This window comes from Tenrec ecaudatus, chromosome 9, assembly GCF_050624435.1.
Source record: "Tenrec ecaudatus isolate mTenEca1 chromosome 9, mTenEca1.hap1, whole genome shotgun sequence".
NCBI classification, from domain to species: Eukaryota; Metazoa; Chordata; class Mammalia; order Afrosoricida; family Tenrecidae; genus Tenrec; species Tenrec ecaudatus.
The window spans coordinates 157,881,481-157,899,986 of record NC_134538.1 but is presented as its reverse complement, the minus strand read 5'-3'; the positions used below and the strand labels follow the sequence as shown (position 1 = coordinate 157,899,986).

The window sequence follows — 18,506 nt, the reverse complement described above, 5'->3', positions numbered from 1 at the left end:
GCTCTTATCACAATCCATATATACTTCCACTTTGTCAAACACATCTGTACATCTGTTGTCATCATCTGCTCTTTCTACTTGAGCCCCTTCTTCGGCTCCTCCTCCCCACATCCCCCGTGGGGTCTTTCAGTGGGGCGTTTAGTGCAATTACAGTGGATGTGACTCTTGGACTTTTTTTTTTTTTAATTTTAACAATTTATTAGGGGCTCATACAATTCTTATCACAGTTCACACATATACATACATCAATTGTATAAAGCACATCTGTACAGTCTTTGCCCTAATCATCTTTTTCTCCTCTTTTCTTTTTTTACATTTTATTAGGGACTCATACAACTCTTATCACCATCCATACATATACATACATCAATTGTATAAAGCACATCCATACATTCCCTGCCCCAATCATTCTCAAGGCATTTGCTCTCCACTTAAGCCCCTTGCATCAGGTCCTCTTTTTTTTTTTCCCCTCCCTCCCCTTGGACTTTTTTTTTTTTGCTGGTCTTTCAACTGATCATTTCTTGTTCCTCCCCCACCCCCTTTGTCTTCTGTTAATTTGGGAGTCACTTGGTTGATCCTTCTCTTACTGTCTCATCCGACTCCAGTAAACCCCTTGGTCAGCTCCCCTCTGAACTCTAACGCCTCTTCCCACCCTGCTTCCTCCCTGCAGAACTCAGAGAAGATGGTTTCCAGCCTCAGAGCTACCTGGTGCGGGGAGTGAAAGCCCTGCACGCGGCTTTGAAACTGTGGATGAAGAAAGAAGTGAGTGCTCCCCCCGTGCAGTGGCAGCCCTTTCCTGGGGAACAAAGGCTGGGAAAGAGCCCCGGTGCCAGTGCGCAGCACCTGTGAGCCGGGAAGTGGACATCCGCCGGCACTGCGGGTGTAGTTTGGATACATGTGCTCCGTTGTCTTTATAGTTAGGAGAACGAGGTGCACCTTCTCTGCTCTTTAATCCGGAGACGAAGAGCACTCCAGGATAGCCAGGCTGTTGACCAAGACCTGGCTTTGTGGCTGAGCACTGGATTAAGTCTCCGTGGCGTAACCTGCAAGCAACTCACTGAGACCTGGTGCTCTTGTTTCCCCTCTGACCAACGGGAAAGCTGAGGTTCTAGTTTAAGGAACTTGCCCGAGACCCCTGATGGAGCTGGGACTTCAGCAGAGGCCCCTGCAGTTGCAGTGCTCATGGCCTTGACTCGCCACTCTGTTGTCACAGTGGAGGCTTCAAGCAGGAGCTTTCTGTCCCCACTAAGACGCTTTCAGTTGTTGGCATGTCATGCTCCATTTGGAGAGGGTACCCCTCCCCGGAGGCTTCCAGAGTGTTTTTCTTACCAGTATCATAAGACTTAAAGGCTCATGTGTAAACTATGTGTTGCTGTCTCCCTCCGGGTTTACGAGCTCCTGGAGAATGGGGACAGAGTTCCTCATCCTCACATCCCCACCTTCCTAAGTGATAAGTCTGTCAGCTGTTGAGAATACATCCCCCTGTGGACACGTTGCGTGTACACCTGAAGCAAAGATCCTGCTCTGGAGAGGAATGGGGGTGGGGGGCAGGCAGGAGCATGGCATCTTCCCAGTTATTTCCCACTCCTTGCACTCTGTTGTCATCACGGTAGAAGCCCTGTCGCGCAAAGCACTGTGACTGGACCTAGAAAATAAAAAGGTTGCCCAGGGCTTCCTCGCGTGAGTCCGAAGCAAAGAGAAGAACAGTAAGTCACTGCAGGGGTGCCTGCTGAGGACTCCACTCGTGGTTGCTGGAGCCTCAGCATGGACTGTGGAGCTTTTACAGATGGAGCCTCTGCCCCTAGCAAACTCCCTGGAGGGTCTTGTGCACACGCCCAAATTCTCGATAAAGACCAGTGATAACATTCTGAAGGAGCTCTGGTGGCATCCCAGGCTACAAGTCGGGCTGCTATGAGCAGGTCAGGAGTTTGAACTCACCAGCCCCTCCGTGGGAGAGAGGTGAGACTTTCTGCTCTGTAGAGAGGCACAGCCTTGGAACGCCACCCCCACCCCCCCACCGGGCAGGTCTGCTCTGCCCGAGAATGCTGCTGTGGATGGCAGTGAGCTCTTTGTCACATCTCGCAGGACAGCAACAGTAGTGAAACGCTCCTCTTTAAAAGCATGGCTGCTTAGTTTCACTATTCCGTGGGATCCAAACTGAGAAGCCGCTTAGACTCCTGGGTAAGAGTGTGACCCCTGGATCCAGGTGTGTGCTTTTGGATCTCACCCCTGCCACTGGTCAGCCAGCTCTGTAACCAGTCACCCAACTCCTGTGTCAGTTTCCTCAGGTGCAGGCCGGCGCTCGGCACACTGTGCCAAAGTGTTCTCGGGCGGGTTCAGTGAGCTCTGCCGTGAAGGCGCACTGGACACAGGGTCTGAAGTACGTAGCTGGCCCAAGTGTGGTTCTTCTTAGCTTGTTTTAACAGATGGTGCCCAAACCCCACGGAAAAGGTCAAAGTAGAAATCTAGGTATTGAGTGCATGTAGAAAACCAAAATGTTGTCAGCTGTAGCCCACCACCGTCACATCGATTCCGACCCGAGCCAACCTCTCAGAGGGTCCTGAGTCTTTGTGGGTGCAGACGGCCTCGCCTTTCTCCTGTGAGTGTGGCTGGTGGGTTTGCACCGCTGACCTTGCAGCTAGCAGTTTAGCACTTAGGCTACCGTACCACCAGCACTTCTCTTTGGGTTTTTAGATATTGAAACCAATATTTGGGAATGGGTATAATACTTGGTGACGGGAGTTAGATGTTCAATATACGGAGAGCTCGCCAATCCCTCTTGCCAGTTGATGGGGTTTTCTTTCTTTTTTTTTTAAAATAATTTTATTAGGGGCTCATAAAACTCTTACTACAATCCATACATACATCAATTGTGTAAAGCACATTGGTGCATTCATTTCCCGCATCAGTCTCAAAACATTTGCTCTCCACCTAAGCCCCTGGCGTCAGCTCCTCATTTTTCCGCTCCCTTCCCCCTCCCCCCCCCCTCATGAATTCTTGATAATTTATAAATTATTATTATGGCATATCTTGTCCTGTCTGACGTCTCCCTTCCCCCACTTTTCTATTGTCTGTCCTCCAGGGAGGAGGTTATATGTAGATCCTTAAAATCGGTTCCCCCTTTCCAACCCACCCTCCCTGTGCCCTCCCAGTATCGCCACTCACACCACTGGTCCTGAGGGGATCATCCGTCCTGGATTCCCTGTGTTTCCAGTTCGATGGGGTTTTATTTCTGTTTGGCCTTTGGCTATGAAAGGAAAAAAGAATATTGCAAAAGTTTATTGAAATTAGAGTTTCCATAAATCTTGGTGGATGCGATCGTAACTAATATGCTAAAGCTGACTGCGCCCCAAACGGAACCCACTGAAATCGTGTGCCCTTGTGAGGTACATGGGATCCTTGGGAGGAACACAGCGTCACTTCTGTGACATTCCTGCATTCCCCAGCAGGCTGACCCATGAAAAACTAGGGCCTTCTTGGTGCCCATGTTTCCCTGACGCAGCCTCATGCAGAACCAACTCGACATTAGGCTTAGCCAGTTACTCTGCCAGTTAGAGTGATGGCAGCGTCCATGGTATGTGCCCCAAACGACTTACCACTTACCACAAAGTGGAAGTCACATCCACCGAGAGCTTTGGAGTCTAGGAGGTGTTGTGCCAGCTCCGTGAGCCCGGGGAGCTGCCCAAGGAGGAGACACCATGGTTTTTAAGTGTGGCCGGGGCCTTGGTAGCAGAGTGATCATGTGTCAGGGTCATATTTTGAAACTGGTAGCCGCTCCACTTGGAAAAGAGAAGGCTTTCTGCAAACTCCTGTAAAGAACTGCAGTCTGAGAAACCCACCCACAGGGGCTGTTCCACCCCGCCCCACAGGGTCGCCACGAGTCAGTCGGCTCGACCGCAGTGAGGGGGACTACAAATCTAGAGAACTCCCAACCACCTCTCTCAAGGGTGGCTAATTGAGGCTTTCTTCTCTCTGTCCACCCATACAGCTTGTCTCTGAACATGCCTTTGAAATCCCGGACAATGTCCGGCCTGGCCATCTAATTAAAGAGCTCTCTAAAGTGATCCGAGCCATAGAGGTAAGTGCAGAAGCTGGCGTGGAGGTGCCTGCTTGTTCTCTGCTGGGAGGAGCACATGGTCTCTCTCCTTCCAGCCCCATAGAGATGCTACATGCAGAGGAGAAGCTTGTCAGGTGCGTGGGCGGCGCCTGACCCTGGATGCTGAAGGACAGGGCGGCATGCATGTGTTAGGGAGATGTGGCTGAGCACTAGGAAGGACCTCATCCAGCAGGGGAGGAAGTCGGCAACATCAAGAAGTCATCATATAAACATGCCAGTTAGGGACTTGGGGGACCGCAAGCCCGTGGGCCCCATGATCCCATCACTTAACTCACCAGTCCCACAAAGAAGTGCCTGCTGCGAATGCAGTGCACGGAAAAGAAGCACGCCTCGGGTTGCCTCCCCAAAGCACAGATGGCAGCCTGAGGGGCAGCGCGGCACGGATGGGGACGAGACTAGGAGGGCAAGGGGACACCTTGCGAAGGACCAATTTCGTGGTGCTCGTGTGGGACCTAGGAGAGGATGTGTGCTGCTACCAAAAGACATACGTACCCGAGGGGGCTTCGGAGAGCTTATGGAAAAGCCGCCTCCATGCGAATGCGTGTGTATGTGTGTATTTCCACGTCACCCACACACGCAGAGTGCACCTGCATGGGGACGTGTGCAAAGAACTTGGGAGCCGAGGAAAGCAGGCCTGCTGTCAGTTTCAGGGGTGGTTTCTGACGACGGGAATAGGGCCGGGAGAGCCTGCCAGAAGTTTCCATTTCTAAAGGACCTCTGTGTGTGTGTGTGCGTGTGCGCATGCGCCTTTGGCTTTTAAAACAGTCATTGGCGATTGGTCACAAACGTGTATGTGACAGGTTATCAGGTTAGGAACAGCTGGAAGCTGTCTCTGAGGCCCCTTCCGAGCTGGGCCCACTGCGCAGCACCCACGGCCCTCGTTCCCAGCAGAGAAGGGGGAGAGGCGCCGGGGCCCTGTGGTCTGGAGTGTGGGCTGTGTACGCGATAAGGCGGTGGCCTTTGTCTTCTGGAATCTTTTTGTGGTGGATTACTCTGGCAACTCTGTAGCCCTGCCATAAAAACGCTCCGAATTTAATTCCTAAAGGAGGAAAGCGGCAAACCAGTTAAATCTCAGGGAATTCCTACTGTGTGTCCAGTGTCACGCCCCTCAAATGAAGCATCGTCCCCCTACCACTCCCGGAGGAAGATGCGGAAACTTCGCGATCACACTGTGCGGACTCCTTCGAACCTCGATGTCCTGGAGCTCCACACCAGGGAGGTCCTCAAAAGGCTGGAGATGTGTCCGTGGGAAGAGGCAAGTGCCATGCCCCTCAGGGATGGGGCCCTGCGCAGAGCAAGGAGCGCGGCCTGGCCTCCGTGGTTCGTTCTTCACCTTGCCTGTGGATTGGCCAGTGGGCACGCCTGGGACAGGCGGTGGTGTTGGGGGTAGGGAGGACATAGATGGCGGCTGGTCCCTGACGGCTCGGTGTGCGTGTGGCCAGCTAGCTACAGGAGCACATTGGCCACAGTTGGCTCCTGCTGACCGTGCGGCTGCTTCGCCGCACCGACGGGCCAGGTGTGTTGGAGGACGGAGGCTCAGGAAGCTCTGCCTTTGTGCCTGCAGGACATCTTGAACTCTAAAGTGCACGGCAGATTCAACAAACACCTCCAACCGTCTTCCACGGTACCTGACTGGAGAGCGAGAGACAACGACCTGCGCCTACTGCTGACCAACGGAAGGATCGTTAAGTATGTAGAGCAAGGCTCTGGGTCACACTAGTGGCGCCCCCGCTGCCCCCTTGCTGGTACGAGCCTTGCCGCTGACTTTAAGGGGCACGGGAGACTGCAGGGTGAGGGGGGAGGATGGAGTGGCGCTGAGTGCTGTGCTGAGTCTGACTGGGCGACTGCCCCCGTGACGCAGAGATGAGCGGCAGCTCTTCATGGACTCCAGTCTCTACACAGCAGACAGCGAGAGTGAAGAGGACAAGAGGAGGCCCCAGAAGACAAAAGTGAAGAGAGAGGAGCGTGCCGGACTCGAGCGGCTGCACAGTGACGCGGCTCGGACCCCCCTCAACGGTGAGTCCGCTTCCTGGCCGGGGACCCGAGCTAATTCCACACCACTCCACCCTGGCAAGGCTCTGACGGAGCTGCCCCCGTCACACCCACCCATCTCCCATGTAATTCAGCTACCTTCTCCGAGTGGGCCGGCCTGGCGCTGTCAGTTTTATTCGGTTGCTGGATTTTCATGATTGTCCCTGGGCTCAAACAACAGCCTTCTCCCTTTGAGCTCGTCTTCATTCAATGACACCCTCCCCCTTCTATCCCGAGAAGTAGTTAAGGTGAAAGGTTGCAGGTAAGCACTGTCTACTGGCCCAGGGTGACTCCATCCATGCTTGCCAGCTCCGTGCCAACACCAGGACAGGCTGCTAATGGATTGGGAGGGAAAGTGCTGGGAGCTGTGTCCTGGAGTTACAGACACAGCCAAAGCCCTGCTGGGAAGCCGGTGGCTTCCTGCTGAGTCTGGAGAGCGGCTTGACGAGACTATTCCAACAGGAAGGGGATGTGACCTGTGCCTTTGGCACAGGCTCTTTTGAAGAGAAATGCCAACCGGCTGTAGGCTCTGAGTGCAGGTGCCTGTCTGCCCGGATGAGCTCGTCAGGGAGAAGGGCACAGAGCAGGCGAGGGTGAAGTGGGCGAGCTGCAAGGATCTGGGCGCTGCAGCATCTAACGGTGCCTCCTCCCCGCAGGGTTCCTCACAAGGAGCGTCAAGTCGGAGTACTCAGACATCTCGGACTCGGAAGACTCGGGTCCCGACTGCACTGCACTGGTGCGTCCGTGCAGCCTGGGCCACCGCGGCCCGGAGCCCCTGACTGCTGGAGCCCTCCCCGGGCTGCACTTTTTCCCAAATTCGTTTTTTTGTGGGGGGTGTGGTCAGTGCGTTTAAGTGTCCATCCCGTTCGACAGTTTCCACACCGCTGTTCATTCTGTTCTGTCCTGCGGGCCCCCAGTGACTCCGTGGGCACCGGGGCGGTGGCTTTGTGTTGCTATGGTTACGAGAGATGATATTTCATAGGGAAGACAGACTAGGCTTCACAGTCACTTCGATTCTGGCTCTCCCTGATGGGTGAAGCCACCCCACCCTTCCCGGTCAGTGCGTGCAGACTTCGGTAACCATGCACCGTTGCCCTGTTCTCTCAGAAAAGTCGCTTCCCCACGGAGGAGCTGGAGAGTTCGGAGGACGAGAAGAAGCAGGAAGTGGCCTCAGACTTCAAGGTGGAGCCTACAGGGCTGAGGCACTTCCTTCAGAAGACCCCCGAGCCCCCTCGGAGCGAGGCCCCGGTGAAAAGGTAGGCTTGCTCGTGGGGTCGTCCGGCGAGGCTGTGGCACGTGGAGACCGTGCTTTCAGTTCTGCATTTGGCCAGAAACCTCACCAGAGGAAACGGGTGTCTGCCCCCAGGGAGTGCCCGACCTCAACCCGCACAGAGGAGGAAGCCATCCAGGGCATGCTGTCCATGGCGGGGCTGCGCTGGGACATTGATGGGAGAGACGCGGTGGGGTGTGACCGGGAGGCCAGGCCGCTGTGTCGTGGTGACAAACCTGCGGGATGTGGTAAGGAAGCCCATTCTCCGTCTCTTAAGACAAAACACAGGGCCCAGCTGAACAGCACTGACACCCTCCTCTAGTCATGGCCACCTGCGGTTGGAAATGGACCTGGGTATGCTGCCTGGGAACCACACGACCCGGAGAAGCTGGGTCAGGGGGCCAGGGCTCGGGTGTGGCCTGGGAGCTGCGTGAGCTTCCCGGGCAGGCGCTGAGCTGTGGTGCCCGCCGCCCTCTTCCCAGCAGCGGAACAGGTCCCAGGGAAGGAGGGTCTGAGCTGGAGCCGTTCACGCCCTTCCCTCTAAGGGGGAAACCACGGGTCCCCCATCTTCCCGACTTACCAGCCATTGTCAGAGACTGTCAGGGCTCCCGCTCCAAGGTGACCAAGGGGCCCGGAGCCATGGCCCTTTCCTCCTTAGGGACAAGGGTGTCCCTTGAAGTCGGGCAGGATTGGGGAGGAGACACTGCTGCATTAAAAACAGACTTCTACCGTGACCAGGGCATGTGGAGTGACAGACCATTCCACTGACTGAAAACAAGTAGCTGCTCGCTCTCCTTGCCTGCAGAGAAGCCCTGGTAGTGTGTGGGTTACTCGTGCCACTGACTGCAAGGTCAGCAGTTTGAAGTCACCAGGAGCTCTCGTGAAGAGTTGCCGTCTTGGGAACCCACAGGGGCAGTGCTGCTCTGTCCTGTAGGGTCTGCTGTGAGTCAGAATGGACTCGCTGCAGGGAGGCTGGTGTTAGTGTTGCTGACCTGCACATGCACTATTAGCACTGAGTGGTGTTGTATGTGAACGCAGACCACATGACCCCTAAAGCATTGCTCGTGGGGCAAGAGGAGACTAAGGAGGGAGGGTATCAGATTTAAGGAGCCTTGGCGATGGAGGAGCTCACGTTGAGGCCTGGGTCTTCCTGTTTCTCCAGCACCCCACTGTCGCCCCTCGATCTTTGCTTCTTTGAAAAGAAAACCCTTTGGGGAATGCAACAGGGTCAGGCCGACGTCTGCCTGCCTTGCCTGAGGAAGCAGCCCACTTCCTGAGAGGAGGCCCTTGTGTGGCTGCATGTGTGCAGTAGCGGGTCCCAGCCGGACCCTGGGCCCCAGCATCTAGAGCAGTGGTTCTCAACCTTCCTCATGCCTCAACCCTCTCACACAGTTCCTCATGTGGTGATCCCCCAATCATAACATTATTTTCATTGCTACTTCATCACTGTCATTTTTCTATTGTTATGATTTGGGTGACCCCCATGAACGGGTCATTTGACCCCCAAAGGGGTCGCAACCCACAAGTTGAGAACCGATGATAACCCAGTGTTGGGAAAGGGCAGGCCCGAGAACAGAGACACTGGACCGGAGGGACAGGGAGGGGGGCCTGACTGCGCTGCTTTTGTTCTTGAGCTTGGGGACGTGGGAGTAAATGCTGAAGGGACGTTAAGTAAAATGCTGTTCGTCCCTGACAGCACCAGGCCGACTGTGTTCTGGAAGGCGGGAGGTGTGTGTGGCGCTAACACAGTGAACCTGTCTCTTCAGGGCAGCACGTCAAGGCTGACGATCAAGATCCGAGGACTTGTTGCTGGGCTAAGCCGTTGGGCGCCACATCCAGAGTTAGCCCTCAGGTACGGTGAAGGTTTGACGCTGTCAACGGAGCTTTAGAATCGTCACTCACTTTGTTACTGTCTGCGTTGTTGTTTTAACGGCACCTGCTTTCCAATTGGTAGATCTGGGAAGCAGAAGGCTTCGAGGGATTCTGGGCTAGTGAGTCATGGTGCCTATGAAGCCGGAGCAGCATGGTGCTTAAGGTGTCCGAGCAGCAGGAGGGGTGGGTGGGGCACAGCCCCACTCGGGCCCCATGGGCCTTTGTCGTCTGTCTCTGCTCTGCTCTTTGTCTCCTTTCTCGAGGAGCGTGGTACTCCTGCCAGAGTGACACCTCCCAGATCTTAGGTGTCCAGAGGGAGGTGGCCTTCTGGAAGCTGGCTTCCTCTTTGTCCTCAGTGTCCTTTGTTGACTTGCCTTTCCCACGGCTCACACAGGTACCGGCTCAGCCTTCTGTTCCTTCCCTCCTTTAGGACCCACGAGGAGGCCAGCGAGTAGCCAAGAAAGAAGGCCCTTCAGAGCTCCCCCAGAAGGTGTCCCCAAGCAGGAGCTCCGGGGACAGCAGCGCCAAGTGCGGGCAGAACTCAAGCTTGACCCCTGGGCCCTGTGCGCTCAGCAGCCGCAGCCTCAGCCCTGAGAGTTCCGGCGGGGAAGGCTCCTTTTCGGTGCTCCTCCACCCCACCAAGAGGCCTGCGTCCAATCCCCCACCTATCAGCAACCAGGCAACGAAAGGTAAGGGCTGCCTGGGGCACTGGCCACCACAGGGGTGGCCGGCTTGGGGATAGCAGGGCCCAGGCTACTTGGGGGATGATGAAAGACACCCGACTGGCCCTGAGCATGGGGTGGCTTTCCGGAGGAGGAGTGGGGGAGGCAGCGGGTCGTGGGGAATGCCCGGAGGTCAGCTCTGTGGGCTGGGGAGGTGGTATGACTCAGACCCCAGGGAAGAGGCAGTGAGGGAGAAGGATGCTGAGAGCTGAAGGCGGCTGCAGCTTAGGCCCCTGCTGGGACCCAGACGACAAAGGATGGAGCGGGGTCCACTGAGTCCCACAGCTCTTCCTAAACCAGTCGGGCTTGGTGGGCAGGGCGGCCCTATTGATGCTCAGGAAGGGACGTTTGATGTCCATTGGTGTCTTGTAGGTAAACGTCCAAAAAAGGGAATGGCGACAGCCAAGCAGCGTCTCGGGAAGATCCTCAAGTTGAACAGAAATGGCCACGCCCGCTTCTTTGTGTGACGCAGACACAGCTGTGTGGGCGCCGCTCCCTCTGAGCCAGCTCGGGGCAGGGGCCAGGAGCCAGGTGCTTGCCCACCCTGCACCCCTGTATCCACCCAGGAGAGCGCTGCCCACAGAACCACGTGGCCCGGTGCTGCTGAGCCCTGGTCACACTCACTGAGCAATAATGTCCCGACCTGGTGGGAGGAGGAGGAGCTTAAATGAGACCTTGAATTGCCAAGGGCTCATGTCAGGGCTTGAATTTTGTTCATTTATTGGTAGCGTCTTGATTTCTTTTCAGTGGTAGGGTAAAAATTATCGATAATTTATTTAACAGATTTTTTTTTAAAGTTAACAGCCTTTAAATTCTTTCTTCTTTTTTAAACCTATTTATTTGGAAGATTTCTGGAGAAATATCTCACTAATTTAGATTTAAGAATGTGAAGGTTTTTAAATTATTTTTGATAGTGTGTGTGTTACCTGTGGGGAGCACCATGGTGTAACAGGAACTAGTCTGGACTCTTAAATTTGCTATTCAGGTTAAAGTCTTAAACAGGGATTTGATGCATTAATTATTTTAAATTAAGATGTATATGAGAATCATTTTATTTTATATATTTCATGTGTTTTTTATAAGCTATTTGCTTGCTTTTGCTAACTTCCAAGGTGCATACTGTTATCCAGGTGGGTTCCCCCCGGCCCCTGCCCTTCCCCCCAACCCCCCACCAGGACTCTTCTCGTGGCAGGGACAAGCTTTCTAGCCAGTGTGTAAGACCCCCATCAAAGACCCCACGCTCATTGCACGTGACGTGGCGGCTCTTCCTCAAAGGAAAAAACGGCCTCTTGCATTTTCATTTCGTCGATGATACTTGGGTCCCAAAGAGAACAGCTTTAATATCTTCTCCCCACGTTTGGGGAAAGGAGTCTGAGTTAGGTTTCACTGTCGTGTGTGGTCGTTTTCCCAAATGCGTTTGTCTGTGAGTTCCCCCGTCTTCCTGACAGTGTGGGTGCTGGGAGGCAGGCCCCACACCTGCTGCCCTGCTCTGTCCCTCTGACACTTGTGTGCGGTGCACCCAGCGTGTTGCAGGATTTGATTTGACTTGGTGGAATCAAACCTGTGGATGAGTGTGCCGCAGTGCAGGAGGGTCATCCGCTTGTCAAGGGGCCCTGGTGGGCCCCCTGGAGAAGCACTCAGATGCTATCCAGAAGGGCGGGCAGAGATCCGGCAGTCTGCTCCTGCCCAGACTGAGAGCCTGGGAAACCCTGTGGGGACATTCCAGCCTGCCCTGCAGGGTCCCAGTCAATGAGTCAGAATCAACTCGACAAGATTTGGTTTTGGTTTTATACGATATTAAGTTGTATAGAAGGAAACGTGCTGGAGTACATGGTGTGTGTGTGTGTGTGTGTGTGTGTGTGTGTGTGTGTGTGTGTGTGTGTGGTATTTGTGTCTTACCCTTTTCAGGAATGACATAGGATGTGGGTTTAGAGTACAATGGGTGCTTTCTGCAGTGTCTTCCACCAGCCCTCACCAAGCTGCACCTACTTCGGTCGGCTGTCTGGTTGAGCTTTAAGGTTTCATCTATCTCCTCGATGCACAGTTTTTACTAAAAACCAGTTTTTTTATTATAATCCCTTCCTTCCTCCCCCCCCCCATGGCTGAGAAGTCAGTGGTTCCTGGGGACGGAGCCTGCAGACACAGCTGATCTTGGCTCCAGAGCATCTTAGCAACACCCCCAGAGACCTGGCAGGCAGGTGAGAGCTGTGTCTGTGGAGAAGAGACAGGACCACATTCTCGGTCTGTGTTCAGCAAGGGGGTTTTAAAGAACCCTATCTCCCTCATCTCGTCTCCCTCAGTTACAGCTAAGGTGTTTTATTTTCCAAAGGGAAGTTCTTCTTACTAGTAACCCTCTTTCCCCCCTTCTGAGCGGGATCACTTGAACTTCTCTGTGTCTTTCGGTGGCCTGCAGGGGGTGGGGCTCTGTCTACCCCAAGCCATGACAGACGGGAGCAGTCGGTCAGGCGTTGGACAGGCCATCTTCTCTCCAGGTGTCCAGATGTCAACCACCTTCCCCACACACTCAGTCTCCTGCAGACACTGAGTTTGTTTGTTCGATTGAATGACTCTAAGAAATAACTATTTCTTCAGATACCTCGTGATCTGGGTTCTCTCTCTACCTTTTTCTCAGCTCATCAGTATTCCTGGTCATCCAGCTTTCCGTCCTTTAGCCATGAAAATTAAAACGTAAACCATCTACGACTTACTTTTATGAATTGAAATTGTAGCAGTGTGTACCCAGTGTGTGAAACATTGAGGGGCGGTGCTGTGGGCTCCTCTTTGGCCGTGTGGGCCTGAGGGCGCTCCTGTGCGGCCACGTGTACAGAGCACGGCTGTGGAAAGGCCCAGACGTGGAGGTGACTGGCTGCAGTGTCTTGGCTTGGCAATGAGAGACGGCCTCTCCTCTCTTCCTCAGTCTCTGTGCCAGGGGCACAACCGGACAGATGCTGCAAAAGGAAGGTGCCAGCATGGCAGATACGAAGATGTCCAGCTGAGAATCATGACCAGACGGAGGCAGCGCCCCCAGTAGCAGTAGATAGTCATTGTCCTATACTCAGATGAGTGACTTGTGACCACAGGGCCTCGGCACTGGACCTTACGCCATAGTATTGAGAATGACATAGACTACACAGAGCTGGCAGTCCTGTGATAGGTCAGCATCCTGTACATAGGTTGAAGGTTTTTTGTTTTTTTTTTAATTTTAACAATTTATTGGGGCTCATACAATTCTTCTCACAGTTCATATATATACATACATCAATTGTATAATCCATACATATACATACATCAATTGTATAAAGCACATCCATACATTCCCTGCCCCAATCATTCTCAAGGCATTTGCTCTCCACTTAAGCCCCTTGCATCAGGTCCTCTTTTTTTCCCCCTCCTCCCTCCCCATTCCCCCCTCCCTCATATGCCCTTGGTAATTTATACATCGTTGTTTTGTCATATCTTGCCCTATCCGGAGTCTCCCTTCCCCCCTTCTCTGCTGTCCCTCTCCCAGGGAAGAGGTCACATGTGGCTCCCTGTAATCAGTTCCCCATAGGTTGAAGTTTTTAAACCTCATCCCCTTATGAACCCAGAGAGGAAGCAGGCTCGGCTCGGCCACCACTTCAGAACCGCACCCAGCACTCCTTAGTTCTCTGCTCCTCCTCGAGGGGCCTCCGCCAGGGAGAGGTATCTGTCTCTCTTCCGAGACCTCTGGCAGGAGAGAGGTCCGTTCACGCAGAACACCGCCACCTAAACCAGGGGACTTAGAGATGCTCACAGCCGAAGTTCTAAAGGACCCGCGCTCTTTGTCTTAAGATGAGCTCTTGTAACCTTAAGAACCACTTAAAACCATGATTTCCTCTTGGTGTCCTCCAGGGGCCCGGTGTCCGCATGTGCACGCGTGTCCCCGCTCTGCCGTGCACTGTGGAGTCAGCCAGTTACTGCCCCCCAGCCTTCAGTGTTCGTCTGTCGGTAGGCTGCAGGGTCATCAGGATCCTAACACAGGGAAGCAGCATAACCCTCCAAATTCCAGAGCATGACTGCCCGCCAGAGCCAGGAGGGACGTGGCACAGACCAGTCATGAAGCGCCTTTTCCTCTCGCGTTGTCAGTGGCAGTGTTTGGAGCAGGCCTAGCGACCAGGAGTCTTTCCTGGGAGGTGTTTGGGCTGAGTTCTGACCGGTGCCCCATGTGGGGGGCGGGGCTTGTGCCCAGGGTGCTCACCTGTGTCAAGTGCTGGGCTCACTGTGGCCCACCCTGTGTTCAGCCACGGCTGGTGCTCTTGAGCTCGAGGGCCGGGCCATGGTTGATACCTGGAGTCCTGTTGCTGCTCTCTGTTGTCTGCCCGAGGCAGTGGCCCTGGTGCTCCTGGGCTGTGGCGGCTGCTCTGCCCGCTTTCTCTGCTGAGCGCGCTTCTCACGCAGGCCCTGCTCCCGCAGTCGCCGGCAGTCTCAGTGTGCGACTCACAAGTAAGTTCCCTAGTCCTCACAGAGGAGGAGTGTCTGGTGGTGCCTGCCCGCCCGCCCGCCTGCCTGCCGATGATGGTGCCCTGTGGTCTCTCTGGGACCCTTGGTGAGGTGTGTGTGTGTGGTGGGGGGGGGGGTCAGTCTTGGGCATTCCCACGGGAGTGCAGGGTAAGCAGCTGTTATTCACACGAGTTAATTCCCAGGAACCCCCCCCCCCCCGAACCCCCCCCCCCCCAGCAGAACTGCAGCCACTCTTAGCAGGGCTGGGTGGAGAGCAAGCTCGAGGCGTGGGGAGGAATGGAAGGATGGCGTGCTTTTCCTCCAAGAGGAACCAAGCTCGGCTTGGCCGGCAGTCGGCCCCACAGGCCCCGGACAAAGGAGAAGTGGGTTACAGAGTTGGGGTTCTGGCTGTGCCCAGGTCGCCAGAGCACACAAGAACCGGAGGTGGTTTGAAAGGTGGATGGGCAGCCTCGGGATGGGCTGCCGCTCTGAGAAGGTGCTCTCCGCCAGCGCAGCTCATCTCAGCGTGGCCTGCGGGGGGACCAGGGCCTCCATGGGGATCAGAGCCGTTTCCACAAGTTCACCCTTCTCGTTAATATTAAACCAGTTGCAGCTAGAGCCCACCCCTCACCCCCTGGAGCCCCTTGACTGAATGCCACCAGAAGGCAGGAAATGCCCAGTGGGGGTTGCTGTGTGTCCCCACTCTTGGGGGTACCGGCAGTGCTGCCTGCCCGAAAGCCACCAGGGCAGATGGGACGTGAGACTGTGCTCTGGGTTTCGTTGCTGAGGTTTTGGCCCCGTCGCCTTACTCAAAGCCTTTCTCTGACTGCTCTTGGCTCTCCGTGGCCGTCCTCACTCACAGCAGTGCGGCCCCCAGGGCACCAGCGTGCATTTCCAAGGCGGTTAGCATCTGTGGGTGTGTTTTTATTTGTTTATAGTTAAATTTTAAAAAATCCTTAGACAGGACATTAATATTAGGAATTCCTACTTCACCCCCACCTTCCCCCCCATGCCCCTCCCGGGGCCCGAAGCCCCTCTTGACAAGGGCAGCGTCCAGTTTCCCTGTTAAAGCCCTGTGGTGCCCCAGGGCCAGCCCAGCCTTTGACTATGCAAACCTGTGACTTCTCAGTCCTGAAGGGGGGCCCTGGCTGCCACCCGCTGTCATTTGGGCCATTTCCTTCAAAACCTCAGCTTTCCTCTCCTCACCCACCCCACGGTTTTCACCAAAACAGTGATCGTAAGTGCTGGAATCGACAGCATTTTGCAGGGATGAGATAAACCCAGACATCCTCCGCGCCCTCCTGGGCGGCTTGGTTGTTGGAAACTGCCAGCAGCCGCTGTGATGTGGGGCAGACGTGTGCCCCTCGTGTGGAGCAGTCTTCTGTTCATCTCACGAGGCAGACGCACGCTTTCCACGTTACAGTCGGACCCGAGGTGCAGCTTGCTCAGTGCATGCCCAGGGTACTTCCTCTTGCAAAAGAAACCCAAACCAAACATAGGGCCTTACAGTTTACGGTTAGACCGAATCAAAAGCTATAACCTCAGTGTTCCCCCTCGTGGCCCCTGCCTGGGGAAGCCAGGCCAGCGGGCTGTTCGGTATGAAATAGCACTGACCAGGGAGCACAGCCTGTGTTTCCTGTGGAAAAGACTTTTCTACTTTTAATAGAGATTAAGCCATAACAGTTTGATGCTGTGGAAAGAGGGTGCAAGGTTCGTTTTCAGAGACTGTAGAAGATGAGCTTTCACACTTGACTGTGACATGTCTAACGCTGCCAGTGCTTCAGCAGGTGTTTTTTGGGAGGGTGGGGTGAGGGGTGGGTGGGCGGGAGGAGGGCGGGTAGTACTGGTCTTAGGGTTTACATCTGTGAACTTTGCAAGGGGACAGTTGTTGGCTAAGGTAGTTACTAGTTTTGTAGTAACCTTTTGCTGGCCTGACTGCCTGCTTCACTGGTTTTTATACTCATGGTTCATGCTGGAGTCTGCGTCTGTCTGTCTGCCTGTCTGGGCTGTCGGTGTGTGTGCTCCCAACGTGCACCAAGGGCAAGGTTGCGCAGTGTGGCTGGGGAGGGAGATGCTGGCGCGTGAAGAGCAACTTTCTCTCTTTCCCCCCTGGATTCTGAGCAGTATTTCCCGTCTTTTGCCTGCAGGCAGGGAGAGTGTACAGTATTTATTTTGTTTCTGTTTTACTTTAAACGTGTAAGTCTTTATGTAGCTTATTTACATCAGTTATATAGGGGTTGACAGGTGACCTGTTTAAAGTTGTATTTGCTATCCCCACTTTCCAGTTTCTGTATTTTAAAATATTGAAATTAAAATTGTACTCCTTTTCATTTCTTTTTTTAGCACTCAGCATTTTTTTGTTTTGCCCATTTTGTTTGAAAGTATAAATGTTGAAAGTTGTACAAAATATGTCTTTGAAAGAAAAAAATCTGAATTCTATATCCAACTCTGCCTTTCTGTGTATTGATTTGTGGAGTTCTCTGAGGGTGGGCAGCCGAGCATTGGATGGCAAGGAGGGTCAGGATGGCGGGGCTGCCAGGTGGCTGCTTGGTGGGAGCACTGGGCTCTGGGGGTCGGCTTTTGCCAGGTGCCCGGTACCTCCCTAAGGGGAAGCTGGGGCCAGATGCAGGAAGCAGTGCTTCATGGTGTGAAAGAGAGAGGGGAGGGCAGTGTGTAGTGTGTGGCCATGGAACAGACACTGGACATCGGCCCAAGGAGGACCTTCACCTGTGGGGAGGAGGAAGAATGGGGCCTGATGAGTGTATGTGGGGGAAGGGGCGGCAGGGGGTGACACAGGTGGCTGAGGAGAAAGGGCCCCTGTGAGTTAGATAGAGGACGGGGGAGCCCTGGGCATCTGAGGGGAGAGGAAGAAGGCCCCCTTGGTGTGTGTGTGTGGTGGGGGCGGGGGGCGAGGGGATGGAACCAGGGAGCCCTGTGTGTGGAGGGGCTGATTGATAATGCTGTATGTGAGACCAAAGGGCCGGTCTAGGACCCTGAGGGCTGGGAGGTGCTGGGCTGTAGGGTGGGTGGAAAAGACCCTGCCTTAGAGCTCGGAGCTGGGGGCAGAGGCGTGGCAAGGAGGCCACTGGAAGTGAGCGGAGTCCACTCTGAAGAAAGACCACTCCTGGGGACCACGGGGGCAGAAGAGCCAAAGGCCTCAGCTCTCCCTGCCCCTCTCTGTGGCCATCAAGAGGCTCCTCTGGGTGGTGCACACAGTTAAGCACTGTTGCGCAACCCCAGAGATAGGGCAGGTCAAACACACCGAGAGGCACCATGTGATCTCCCATCATGCCAGGGCCACGAAACTCACCATCATCTCCGTGACAAAGATGCACCGGAGCCCACCACTGAAACATTGGCCTCATTCGGACTGACTGGAGCCTGCAGCTGAGCAGAGCGGCCGTTGTCCGGTGGAAGCCCACAGGGTCACCACACACTTGGGCGCGTCGTGCATCAGGGATGATCGGGGTCCTGCTGGGCTGCTTCCTTAGTTGCTAGCCCACCTGGTGTCTCCCCCCGCTTGCCGCGGGGCAAGCCCACAGTGGACGTAAAACACACACACACACACACACACACCACCACCACCACCACCCCCTCCCCATTTAGGTGGTTCTACTCCCGGACACTACTTCCTGCACACAGGCATGGTTTCCCCTCTCTCCCAGTAACCCCACAGGGTCGTCCCACAAGCCCACCCGACCCGAGGAGCCCAGGCTCCGAAGGGTAGAGTAGCTGGTCCGGGTGCACCCTGGTCAGGGGCCGAGGCTCTCTCCATGACACACTGTCCTGCAGCCTCTGTCATGCAGAGGCTGTCCTCAGTGTCCTGTGAGCGCTGCGTGGCACTGCGTCTTTTCTCACTGTGGCCTGACCCTCGGCTGCTCAATTTGACCCACATGGACAGTGGGCCTCAGGAAAGAGCCGCGGTGCCCTCCAGAACCCCCTTCTTGAGGAGAAGGCCTGTGAAGAGCAGCTGTGCTGACCGGTCCACCCTCTGATCCAGATAGGACTTTCTCAAGTGTCCCGACCCTCCTGACCC

General features: G+C 54.8%; 1 protein-coding gene across 1 annotated transcript in view; it reads left to right on the top strand.

Annotated features, from left to right (window-relative positions):
• KDM7A (lysine demethylase 7A) overlaps positions 1 to 14,671 on the top strand; it is a 49,309-nt gene extending 34,638 nt beyond the window's left edge. The window contains exons 10-20 of the mRNA XM_075558735.1: positions 671 to 762; positions 3,989 to 4,078; positions 5,163 to 5,372; positions 5,682 to 5,806; positions 5,979 to 6,133; positions 6,805 to 6,884; positions 7,256 to 7,404; positions 7,515 to 7,666; positions 9,185 to 9,270; positions 9,721 to 9,979; positions 10,385 to 14,671. Of these exons, the coding sequence (XP_075414850.1) occupies positions 671 to 762; positions 3,989 to 4,078; positions 5,163 to 5,372; positions 5,682 to 5,806; positions 5,979 to 6,133; positions 6,805 to 6,884; positions 7,256 to 7,404; positions 7,515 to 7,666; positions 9,185 to 9,270; positions 9,721 to 9,979; positions 10,385 to 10,479 (1,493 nt within the window). The 3' untranslated portion in view covers positions 10,480 to 14,671. The remainder of the gene's footprint in view (positions 1 to 670; positions 763 to 3,988; positions 4,079 to 5,162; positions 5,373 to 5,681; positions 5,807 to 5,978; positions 6,134 to 6,804; positions 6,885 to 7,255; positions 7,405 to 7,514; positions 7,667 to 9,184; positions 9,271 to 9,720; positions 9,980 to 10,384) is intronic.
• The last annotated feature ends 3,835 nt before the right edge of the window (positions 14,672 to 18,506 follow it).